The sequence below is a fragment of the Pseudochaenichthys georgianus genome, unplaced genomic scaffold (genome assembly GCF_902827115.2).
Source record: "Pseudochaenichthys georgianus unplaced genomic scaffold, fPseGeo1.2 scaffold_859_arrow_ctg1, whole genome shotgun sequence".
NCBI classification, from domain to species: domain Eukaryota; kingdom Metazoa; phylum Chordata; class Actinopteri; order Perciformes; family Channichthyidae; genus Pseudochaenichthys; species Pseudochaenichthys georgianus.
Genome location: NW_027263401.1, coordinates 52,152 through 63,512, shown reverse-complemented (window position 1 = coordinate 63,512; position 11,361 = coordinate 52,152). Strand labels below are relative to the sequence as shown.

General features: G+C 45.1%; 1 protein-coding gene across 1 annotated transcript; it reads left to right on the top strand.

Annotated features, from left to right (window-relative positions):
- The first annotated feature begins 6 nt into the window (after positions 1 to 6).
- On the top strand, positions 7 to 2,618 carry LOC139433659 (trichohyalin-like). The gene has a single exon (XM_071202760.1). It carries the CDS (start codon positions 886 to 888, stop codon positions 1,855 to 1,857), a length of 972 nt encoding a protein of 323 aa, XP_071058861.1. The 5' UTR covers positions 7 to 885; the 3' UTR covers positions 1,858 to 2,618.
- Positions 2,619 to 11,361: the final 8,743 nt, after the last annotated feature.

Here is an 11,361-nt window from a genome sequence, read left to right as displayed (position 1 = left end):
GAGAAGAAGGTGGTGGCAGGGGAGGAAGAGGAGGGCGACTCGGCGCTGCAGGAGGTTTGGGGCGCGATGATCAAACAGAAACAGGAGCGTCTGACCACACAGATCAAAAAGAGTCGTCTCGATAACCTGCCGTCGCTTCAGATCGAAATCAGCCGCGAGAGCAGCGACGAGTCCGACAACTGAGGAGGCCTTCATCATCATCATCCTCTTCCTCATACAGACTGCAGATCTGAGGCCGTGGGAGGGGCGAGACATGTACGACGTCCTGATGATTTAGTTTTTTTGTTTGTTTTGGCTGTTTTTAAATATCGACAGTCAGCGAGTCCGTGAGCGGTGCTGAAACACAGAAAGAGAGCATTCCTGATAAAACTAAAAGGTGAGACTAAAAAGGAGAAGCAGAACAACTTCCGAGAGACGAAAGACAACTTCAAAGAGACGTAAGACAACTTCAAAGAGACGTAAGACAACTTCAAAGAGACGTAAGACAACTTCCGAGAGACAAGAAACGACTTAGAAATACCAGACAACTTTGAAGAGACGTAAAATTACTACAGAGAAAAAAAAAGCGACTAAAAGGAAATACAACTTCAAAGAGACGTAAGACAACTTCAAAATAATCCAAAATACAACGTGACAACTTTGAAGAGACGCAAAATGACTTCAAAGACATAAACAATTACTTCAAAGAGACACAAAACAAGTTCAAAAGGACAACAACCAAACATGACGGCTTTGTAGAGATCACTACAGAGACAAAAGTGACTAAAAAGGAAATACAAAAAACTTTTAAGAGATGCTAAATTACTTAAATATGCACTTATTTTGTTTTTAAATATCGAGACTCAAGTCCATGATTTGCAGAAACACAGAAAGAGAGCATTCCGTATGAATCAAATGCAAGACTCACTTTGTCTCCAGAGCAAAATGTCTGAAATATATACTCAGAAATACGAGACAACTTTGACGAAAGCAAAGCAACTTCAAAGGCACGCAAAGCAACTTCAAAGGCACACAAAACAACTTCAAAGACACACAAAACAACTTCAAAGACACACAAAACAACTTCAAAGGCACACAAAACAACTTCAAAGGCACACAAAACAACTTCAAAGAGACGCAAAACAACTTCAAAGAGACGCAAAACAACTTCAAGGAGACGCAAAACAACTTCAAAGACACACAAAACAACTTCAAAGACACACAAAACAACTTCAAAGGCACACAAAACAACTTCAAAGGCACACAAAACAACTTCAAAGAGACGCAAAACAACTTCAAGGAGACGCAAAACAACTTCAAGGACGCACAAAACAACTTCAAAGGCACACAAAACAACTTCAAAGGCACACAAAACAACTTCAAAGACACACAAAACAACTTCAAAGACACACAAAACAACTTCAAAGACACACAAAACAACTTCAAAGGCACACAAAACAACTTCAAAGACACACAAAACAACTTCAAAGGCACACAAAACAACTTCAAGGAGACGCAAAACAACTTCAAAGACACACAAAACAACTTCAAAGGCACACAAAACAACTTCTAGGAGACGCAAAACAACTTCAAAGACACACAAAACAACTTCAAAGACACACAAAACAACTTCAAAGGCACACAAAACAACTTCAAGGAGACGCAAAACAACTTCAAAGACACACAAAACAACTTCAAAGGCACACAAAACAACTTCAAAGGCACACAAAACAACTTCAAAGGCACACAAAACAACTTCAAAGGCACACAAAACAACTTCAAGGAGACGCAAAACAACTTCAAAGACACACAAAACAACTTCAAAGACATACACAAATTACTTCAAAGACAAAACTATTTCAAAGACATACAAAATGACTTTAAACGACTTCAAAGAGACGTAGGACGACTTCAAAGAGACGCAGGACGACTTCAAAGAGACGCAGGACGACTTCAAAGAGACGCAGGACGACCTCAAAGAGACGTAGGACGACCTCAAAGAGACGCAGGACGACTTCAAAGAGACGCAGGACGACTTCAAAGAGACACCGCAGATGACGAGAGTGAGAGAAGTGTTTTTTGTTGTAAATCCTCACGTTTGTTGTATACTGTTTGTATATTTAAATCTGTGTCGATATTAAACAGCCCAAAAACCCCAAACCTCCGTTACCATGTGGTCCATGTGGTCCGGCCTCAGATCTGATTTTTGTAAATTTGACTGTTTCCCTCGGAGACCCTGGACGCTCCGGAACATTCCTGCGTTCAGACAAAGCGGTTCTTTGAGATGTCTCCTGTGTGCAGCGATCAACGAGAGACTCATGGGGATATCGATACTGACCTGGTGGGGTTTCCTACGGAGGGACGGCGGGAACACAGACGGACCTTTTGTTTCCTGAATGTCGGACGTTTCTCTCACAGTGTTTTTAAAGCTGTCGTGGAGCTGCTTCCTGCGTGACGGGAACTCTGCTGACTTCCTGCAGCGCCAAACATCACATCTGTGTTTAAATATCTTTGTTTTGTATTCTTTACGCAGGGTTAAACATTTTAGATTATTATACAAATTAGAGCTGCAACGATTGTTTTCTTTATGGATTAGTTTTTCCTGATTTATGCTTTGAAGTATAAAATGTCAAAACAAATGGTCGATCTCAGTTTCTCCGAGTCGAGGTGATGTGTTCCAAAGATATTCATTAAATATGAAATACAACAGAAAAGATTAGAGGGAAGCGTAAAAAACACTTACGCTCCTATTGGCTAGCGCTCCAACACATTGTACGTGACAGGCTAAGGGGCGGGACATCTCTAAGCAGGTTGACCAATCAGAGCAGACTGGGCTCTGATTGGATTAGAGTCAAATGTGTATCGATCAACCGATCTCAATTTAAGAAGTTCACTGCTATTAACTAGGGTTGCCAAGTTTACAGTAAAACAAACTGGTGGTGTGACCAATGACCATTTACAATTATTAATACTATTACTATTATTAGCATATATATATTTATATATATTTTGGTTGAAACTAAGCCAGAAAAAAAAAAAAACATAAATAAAATTAAAAAAATATATAAATAAAATCGATTTTTGAAAATAATATTCGATTATGGAGACTGTAGCGAATAATCGCTGGCATCCCTGCTCTTACCGTGAGCTAATACTGGCTGTCTAACAAGGCAGCGACACACGTTACCCCTCAGATGCATAAGTGGGTCTCTTTTGACCCGATGAGGTGGTTTTCTGGAAGTATCTTTGTGATTACATTCTTTTATCATTTCATATTCCAGCTATTCCTCAAAAAGCATGTTTTGGATATCATGCCATTCTAATGTTTGATTTACATTTTAAGAAATTGTAGTTTTTGTATTACTACCGCAAGCTTCAATAAGTGGGTCAAAAATGGCCCGCATGCATTTCCTATGGGATCCTATGGGAACCTTTGATTCTTATCACCTGTTGCTGTCAGGACTACATTCACTGTGGACCACACAGACGACATCACAAGTGACACCTCTCAGGAAGATTAATTGTACACAGCAAGATCTGAAACCTGTCAGTATCATAATAATAATACATTATATTTAGGGCTTTTCAAGGACTCAACATCGCTTTACAATAAAAGGGAAGGTTAGGGGGGGGGGTGTAGGACTATCGATGATGGGGGGGGCTATGAGTAGACAGGAGAAGAGATGAGTTTTGAAAAGGGACTGGAACACTGAGGGTCTCAGAATAGCGGAGATCTTGGAGGAGGGAATTCCAGATCCAGCTGCCACTGAAAATGCTCTGTCCTCAAAGCTGCCTTGGACCCGGGGGGACAGGAGACCGGCTGAGGTGGATCTGAGGGGCCGTGAGGGTTGGTAGGGGGGCAGATGGTGGGGGGCTATAGATGAGGGCCTGTATGTTGTAGTTGATGCGTTGGGAGACGGGAAGCCAGTGAAGGTCTTGGGGGGGGGGGGGGGGGGGGTGATGAGGTGCCACGATCTGGAGAGTGTGAGGAGTGGGGCGGCTGCATGTTGTATCATGTGGAGTCTATGGGGGGGGGAGCCGTAGACGTGAGTCCAGGAGGAAATGAAGGATAGGTCGTTCAGCTGCAGGTAAGAGAGGGTCGGATCTTTGCAATCTTGCGGAGGTGGTGAAACTAGGATTTGACCGAGGGGGAGGATGTAGATGATGATACTCTTTCCCCTTGCTGTAGACGTGGAAGCAGGGAGAGGCACACGTGCCTTGATCCCGGCCGAGTCGACGGATTGGTGTCGGTGCCAAAAACCTTTTTAGCTCAATGCGCTCATGGTGTAGATGTGGCGCATACATCTTAGTTCCTGCTCTTTTCCCTCACCCTATCCTAGTGCTTTGTTGAGATCTCCATATCAGGTTGAATACTTAAAACGAAAGTTAGTTATAATCAATTATATTCTTGTATAACCCACAATGAAAATGCTTCACATTTTATGCTTTTCTATATTTACAGTATAAACAAAGTGGTTTGTTCAGTTGAGTGTAAGGCCTATAATGGCTTATGGGTGTCACTGATAAGAGAGGAGGCAGTCTTCCCTCTCAGCTGTGCACAGAGGGGGGGGGGGGGGGCTCCGGACACATGGCGCATTTCCACTGCAGCGGGTAGCCCCGGTTAAGCGTCCTTAATCGTCCAGGCCAGTTTCTGGTGGCCTTTCCATATAGCGTAGCACCGGCTAGCGGGTACTTTTTCCGGCCCCATAAAATCGTGGTTCTATCAGACCAGGGCTGAACTAGTGACGTCAACACTCTCGACTGCTGATTGGTCAGAGAGAATCGTCACAAGATCGCGCGCGAGATCATCCCTAGCGTGGCATATATATCTAGAAGCAAGCTTGCAGCATTTTGTAAACGGAGGAGCTACAGAAATGGCAACGTCAAAGAAAAGCACGCCGTGGTCGACCGAGGAGGTGACGACGTTCCTTCATCTCATTGGGGATGATACAATCCAGCGGGAGCCCCGCCTACACTGCGTTGCTATAGTAACTACCCCAGGTCCTAAACTGTAATGGGAATGCGCCACGGCCTCGGACGGCCAGCGAGGCAGCCCGAGGCCTGAGCGAGGGTGTTTTTGCCATCGCCGAGAATAATGTTTTAGTTCTGCACATTTGAGGTCATGGACTTTTGTTCCATACGCCTGAGAAGGAGTGTCTTGGGTTTTCTGCCCCGTGCTGAGGGTTACTGTGACGGAGCGTCCACACTACAGCTCCAAAAATAGCTTGGAGCTGGGCGTGTCTGGAGCTTGGGGATTTTATTCAAGCAACACGGCCAACAACCAATCACATGAATCTCCCGCCCCCGACATACAGAGCAAAAACCCCGGGGATTTTATGCGAGCAATATATATATAAATATATATATATATATATATAATATATATATATATATATAAACTCCCCAAACAGGCGAAAAGCTACCAGTTTCCCCCACTGTCTCTGCCACCTCCCTCCATGCTGGTTCCTCCGGTTTGTATCCCGGGAGGTGAAGAGGGTCTGGTCATACAAAACCGGGTGGTTGCTACGGCGATAGTTAGTTTCTCCTCCGACTTTTTTTGAAAATATAGAAATGAACGGCGGGATATCTCTCCCAGCTTAGACGCAGCTGTCAGATTTTGGGAAACGGGATTTGATTGGCTGGCGCTGGCTACTCCGACGCCTCGCTCGGCTACCCACAATTCAGTTCGGCGAAAAAGCGGGCCTACGTGACGTCACCCCATTGAAAGTGAATGGGCAGCTTGGAGCTGCTTGGAGCTTTCGACGCTCTCGACGCTGTAGTGTAGACGGACCGTGAGAGAGGGAGAGCTTCAGAGCCGGGCTTTTGCTCTCGGTGAGGTTCTCTCAGACTCGGTAAATATCTCTCTAATGTCTGGGTTGAATGAGTGGAATGAGGTGATGTGTTTGTGAAGGTTAGGGCGCCACCTGTTGGAATAAAGCTGTGGAATCGATGTGAATTGATTTGGTGAATGAAAAGTTGAATGTGCTTTTTATTAGTCTTTTATGAGGAAATGCCTCTAAATTCTGTCGGGAGATTTAAATACCACAACTGAATTGGGCAGTTGAAATTACAATTTTGGTAATAAATGTAAACTGTGAATTAAAGTTTCACATTAGAACATGATCACAGCATGATTTAGTTTAGTATGATTATAATGTTGTAACGAGAGAAGGTAAAAACCCTGTATTAGTTTGGACCTGTTTTTATTCAAATAAACTGATCCCACCTTTTGGACTGGGACAACTTAAAGACATGTGCGCTCTCCTCTCCGGCTTCAAAGGTGAGACTGCACCCTGCCACACACACTTATGGCACATTTCCACTGCAGCGGGGTCGCCCCGTTTAAGCGCCCCTAAGCGTCCTCGCTCAGGCCTCGGGCTGCCTCGCTGGCCGTCCGAGGCCGTGGCGCATTTCCATTACAGTTGAGGACCTGGGGTAGTTACTATAGCTCCTCCGTTTACAAAAATGCTGCAAGCTTGCTTCTAGATATATATGCGACGCTAGGGATGATCTCGCGCGCGATCTTGTGACGATTCTCTCTGACCAATCAGCAGTCGAGAGTGTTGACGTCACAGCCCTGGTCTGATAGAACCACGATTTTATGGGGCCGGAAAAAGTACCCGCTAGCCGGTGCTACGCTATATGGAAAGGCCACCAGAAACTGGCCTGGCCGCTTGAGGACGCTTAAACGGGGCTACCCGCTGCAGTGGAAATGCGCCATTAGGTAGGGTCACACCTCATTCACTGATATCAGAATCCTTCAGGATCGCTTCAACAGATTTAAGAGTCGTCTGAATAGAAACAGCAGTTCATTGAACCTGGTTCTTCAGGAGTTAGTAGAGGTGGGATCTTGCTGACGTTGGTGGATCCGAGCCGAGCAGTAAACTCACACAGACTCAGTGACTTCGGTCAGGTCAGTTAGTAGGTCTGAGTCATGTCCCGGAATAAATTATCAGCCCCTCCCGACTCCTACAGCATGAACATCAGGGGTGGGGAACCTTTTTCCTCTTTTTTTCCATTTCCATTTGTTCAACATCCTCCGGGGGCCGCACAAATTATTGACCTAAAATACTAAAATCACAGCCCATTCATTCGGCCTTTCTTTCATGCTGTGCAAAGAAAAAGCAACCTCTGAATCCAGATATCTCACCATGACTCATGCATGCACGCACGTGCACGGTGTGGCGTGACCACCAAACAGAAAGATATGGACACAAGATGTGTGCAAATGTATTTAGTTTCCTATCCATGTGATTTAAGTGGGGACCTCACCTCCTCTAGGGGGGTCCGGGGGCATGCTCCCAGGGAAGATGTGTTTTTAAATATTGAAGTTAAAAGCATCAATCTGGTGCACTTTGAGAGCAACATGAGAGATCTATGGAAACATCTCTCAACACCCAGATGAAACAGAACTGGAAGCAGATTTATTTTTCTTTATGGATATTTTACAAATCATTCTCCTTTCAAACTGTATTCTTGTTTTACTGCCATATAGTATTTTATACCTGTTTACTTTATTCTCTTGTTTTTTATAACTATGATCATATAAAGATGTGTCTTTACCTCACTGGTTGGAGAAAAAGCTTCTTATATCCGTTAGCATAGCGAATATAAGAATAGCTAGCTAGCATCTGGTTAGCTAGCTATTCGTTAGCATAGCTAGCTAACCAGATGCTAATAACAACAAAGCTATTGACTGTATGCTCAGTGTGACAGATGAGCAGATCTCCACTGGGCTTTCAGCTAGAGACACAGCCACGCAGGAACTGCAGCATGCACTGTTCGAAATGGGGGGGAGCCAGGGGGAGCTTGGGGGGGGGGGCTCCCCTGAAGGCCGACTTTTAGATAAATAGGGGGAGCCCAAAATAATCGTGCATATTTGCGTCACAGATTAGAAATGTTGAGTTTGTGTAAATAAAAGTTTTTGAAATAAATAATAGTCATTGTTCAGTTTCTGAATATTTGTTTTATATTTAGGAATATTTCTGGGCGTTGCCATCTGTACGTGGCGGCGCTGCATTCTTTACGCTACTTACGTTGCTATGGTAACGGCAGGCGATGCTGGCGCGGTATCTGACATTTTCATACTGATATTTTTTTTAACTCTGACTTTCTAATAAAAAAACGTGGCGAAACGAAAAAACAGCCGAGCCTCGCAGCTTCTGGATTCACAAGCAAAGAAGCGACGGAGTCTAAAAATGACAACGTGAAGGGAACAACTTTTAGTCGGCCGGCTGTGAGCGGCGTTAGCGTCGAGTCTGACAGCTCCACCGAGGGAGAGGCCTGCCGATGCGGAGCCTGAAGAGGCTTCAACAACGGCCACAGCCGCCGGCGCCACCTGCGCTAGCGAACCTTTCCTGACGATGGCCTGCCTTTTAACTGACACAGAAAAGATGGAGTGAGTGGAGTGAAAGGAATCCATGGCTTTTCAAAAAAACTAAAAAACGTGGATGTGAGATTTGCAAAGAGGCAAAACGTATATAGATCTCCCTGCCGCTCGCAGAAAGATCCACCTGAGTGAGTGCACCTTTCACAAGAACGGAGTCAGGGAAAAGTCGGCAGTGATCAACCGAATAACCTGCGGAAAAAGATTTATAAGCACTGAGAGCCAGGCCCACGGAAAAGAGATCGAGATTTCGGAGATGAGAAAAAAAGACGTCCTACCAAACAAGGTAGGCCGATTGGCAATCAATGTTGATCTAATGCAGGAACACATCTTTCAGGTCTGCCTGTATGATAGGGCTCCCCGAAAGCAAACGGGTACTTCGAACGCTGGCGGCATGTGTACGGCTCCTTATGCGTACTGCAATTTCTGAAGCGGCGTTCCGGTGCTCTCCTTCGGCGCTGCACCCCGGTCAGACGAGACATATACCACGGGATGACACGTTAAGCTCGTGTTGTGTTCAAGGACCCTGACCGTGGCCAGGAAAAACAGGCACTCGCTTGTTTAATTATTTTGCGGTCTAGATTTCTTTCATTTTTTGCATGTCGTGGCTGAACCCGTCTCTGCGGTCCTGCTTGGGTCTCGTCATGATGCTTCCCTGATGGCTTCCTCAAGATTGTAGCTGACATCCTCGTGGATTCATCTTCTCATCACAGACACATGCATTTCCTAACATCCGGTCTATATGCTGTGAAATGTATTATCTCTTGGATTTACACACGGCATCTATTGCAGTCTGTCCGTCCTGGAGAGGATCCTCCCCTGCTGCTCTCCCTGAGGTTTCTCCATGTTCCCTTAGACTGTGGCTTTTCTCTGGAAGTGTTTCCTTTGCTTCATTGTTTGCACTGAACACCTGCCTGTACTGACCATTCTGTCCATTGTATTGACAACTTTAACTTTTTCTGGGACCGCAGACATCTTTTCAAGGCAAATGGAGTTTGCCTGAACAAGTCAGGAGTGAAATTGTTTATCTCTAACATATTCAACTGCCTGCGTCATCAATCTGTTCCCTCTGCCAAGGACAAGCGGCAAGAGGAATCAAAACAAGGGAAAGACACAACACATCGCTCAGAAAACCTTGAAGATCTATCACTGCACCGCCTGAGGAATGTCTTGATTATGGGAGACACATGGAGGAGTCTCCACCGCCCTTCACCCCCCCTATCACCTCTGAGGATACTCTTCCTTCAGCCCACAGCTCTCTCCGCTCACCCTTTCACCCTCGCCCACCCTCCTGGAGATCGCTGAACACATGAAGGAGATACAGAGGGCTGGCACCGATTCCTTCCTGGAGTTCAAAGACCAAGCTAAGGCGCTACGCAGGGCTGGCAGCATGTCCTTTACCCCCGCCCCTCAACGACGCCCACCAAAACCACCATCTCCCCCGTCTCCGTCACCGTGCCTACCACAATCATCCGGACCAAAACGTCCCCCCCCCTTCAAGACTGCTGTCTCCGAAGCCTGATAGGGATGTGTGTGTACGCAAACTCTTACTGATATGTGCTGGGTCCAGGCTCAAGGGCGTATGGCAATCTCAACTCTCTCCAGGACATGCCGGGCCCTGCCTGCCTGGAGCTTTGCCGATATCTGTGTTGATAGGTAACAGATTAAGAGCGGAGAATCAGCTTAGATACAGTTTATCTAATGTAGCAGTGATTCCATGTCGGGCACAGCTTGTTACAGAAAACATGACTGACAGTGTATCTAACGAACTTAAACTAGCTTTATTACATGTCAGGTCTTTGGCAGGAAAAACATTTTTAATCAATGATTTTATCGCTGAGCACAATCTGGATTTAATGTTTTAACAGAAACTTGGATTGAACAAAATAACAGTGCAGCTGTTCTTATCGAATCAACCCCTCCCAACTTTAGTTTCATGAGTCAGGAAAGAATGCATAAGAGAGGGGGTGGAGTTGCTATTCTGTTCAATGATTCCCTTCAATGCAGGAAGACATCGTATGGAAACTTTGCTTCTTTTGAATATGTGGCCCTTCAGCTGAAATGCTCCTCTCGAGCTCTGTTCCTAAATATCTATAGACCACCCAAATACTGTGCAAGCTTTTTGATGACTTTCCTGAACTGCTGTCTATAGTGTGTATTGACTTTGACCGTCTAGTCATTGTTGGTGATTTTAACATCCATGTTGACAACCCCCAGGACAGAGGGGCTAAAGAACTGTTCTGTGTTCTTGATAGCTATGGACTGACTCAGCATGTGACGGAGCCCACGCACAATAAGGGGCACACTCTGGACTTAATGATCTCAAAGGGTCTGAATATCTCTGAGGTCATGGTGACTGATGTTGCGCTCTCTGACCATTCCTGTGTGTTCTTTGAGAGCTCTATTTCTGTTCACACAAGTGTTCAGAAAGAGGTAACCACAAAGCGATGTTTAACTGAAAACACTAGGGAAATGTTTACTCAGGATGTTTCTTCCACACTTGCCCCTGCTAACACCTCAGTAAATGAGCTAGTAGATCATTTTAATGTTATTGATGCCATTTCTCCAACTAAGGGAAAGGAAGTGACTGGGAAGAACATGTCTCCATGGAGAAAGGCCATGACCGTGAGAGCAGAAAAAAGAGAATGTCGAAAAGCTGAACGCAGGTGGCGAAAAACAAATCTCCAGGTTCACTTTGAAATCTATAAAGAGAGACTTGGCCTTTATCATTTGGAATTTAAAAACGCACGACAATCGTTCTTCTCTGACATCATTACCAAAAACAAAAACAATGCACGTGCCTTGTTTGCTACCGTCGACAGACTAACTAACCCCCCAGTGTCAGGAGCCTCTGAGCTTCTATCCACCAGGGCGTGCAATGACTTTGCCTCCTTCACTGACAACATTCAGAGAATCAGACAAGCAGTCAGTGCCTCTGCATCAGGAACAGCACATGTGTCTCTGTGTCCACCTAACATCAATTCAGACACCATGAC

Excerpts from the sequence above, each read along its gene's own strand:
- LOC139433659 (XM_071202760.1), top strand. The coding sequence starts at position 886 with ATGAATCAAATGCAAGACTCACTTTGTCTCCAGAGCAAAATGTCTGAA.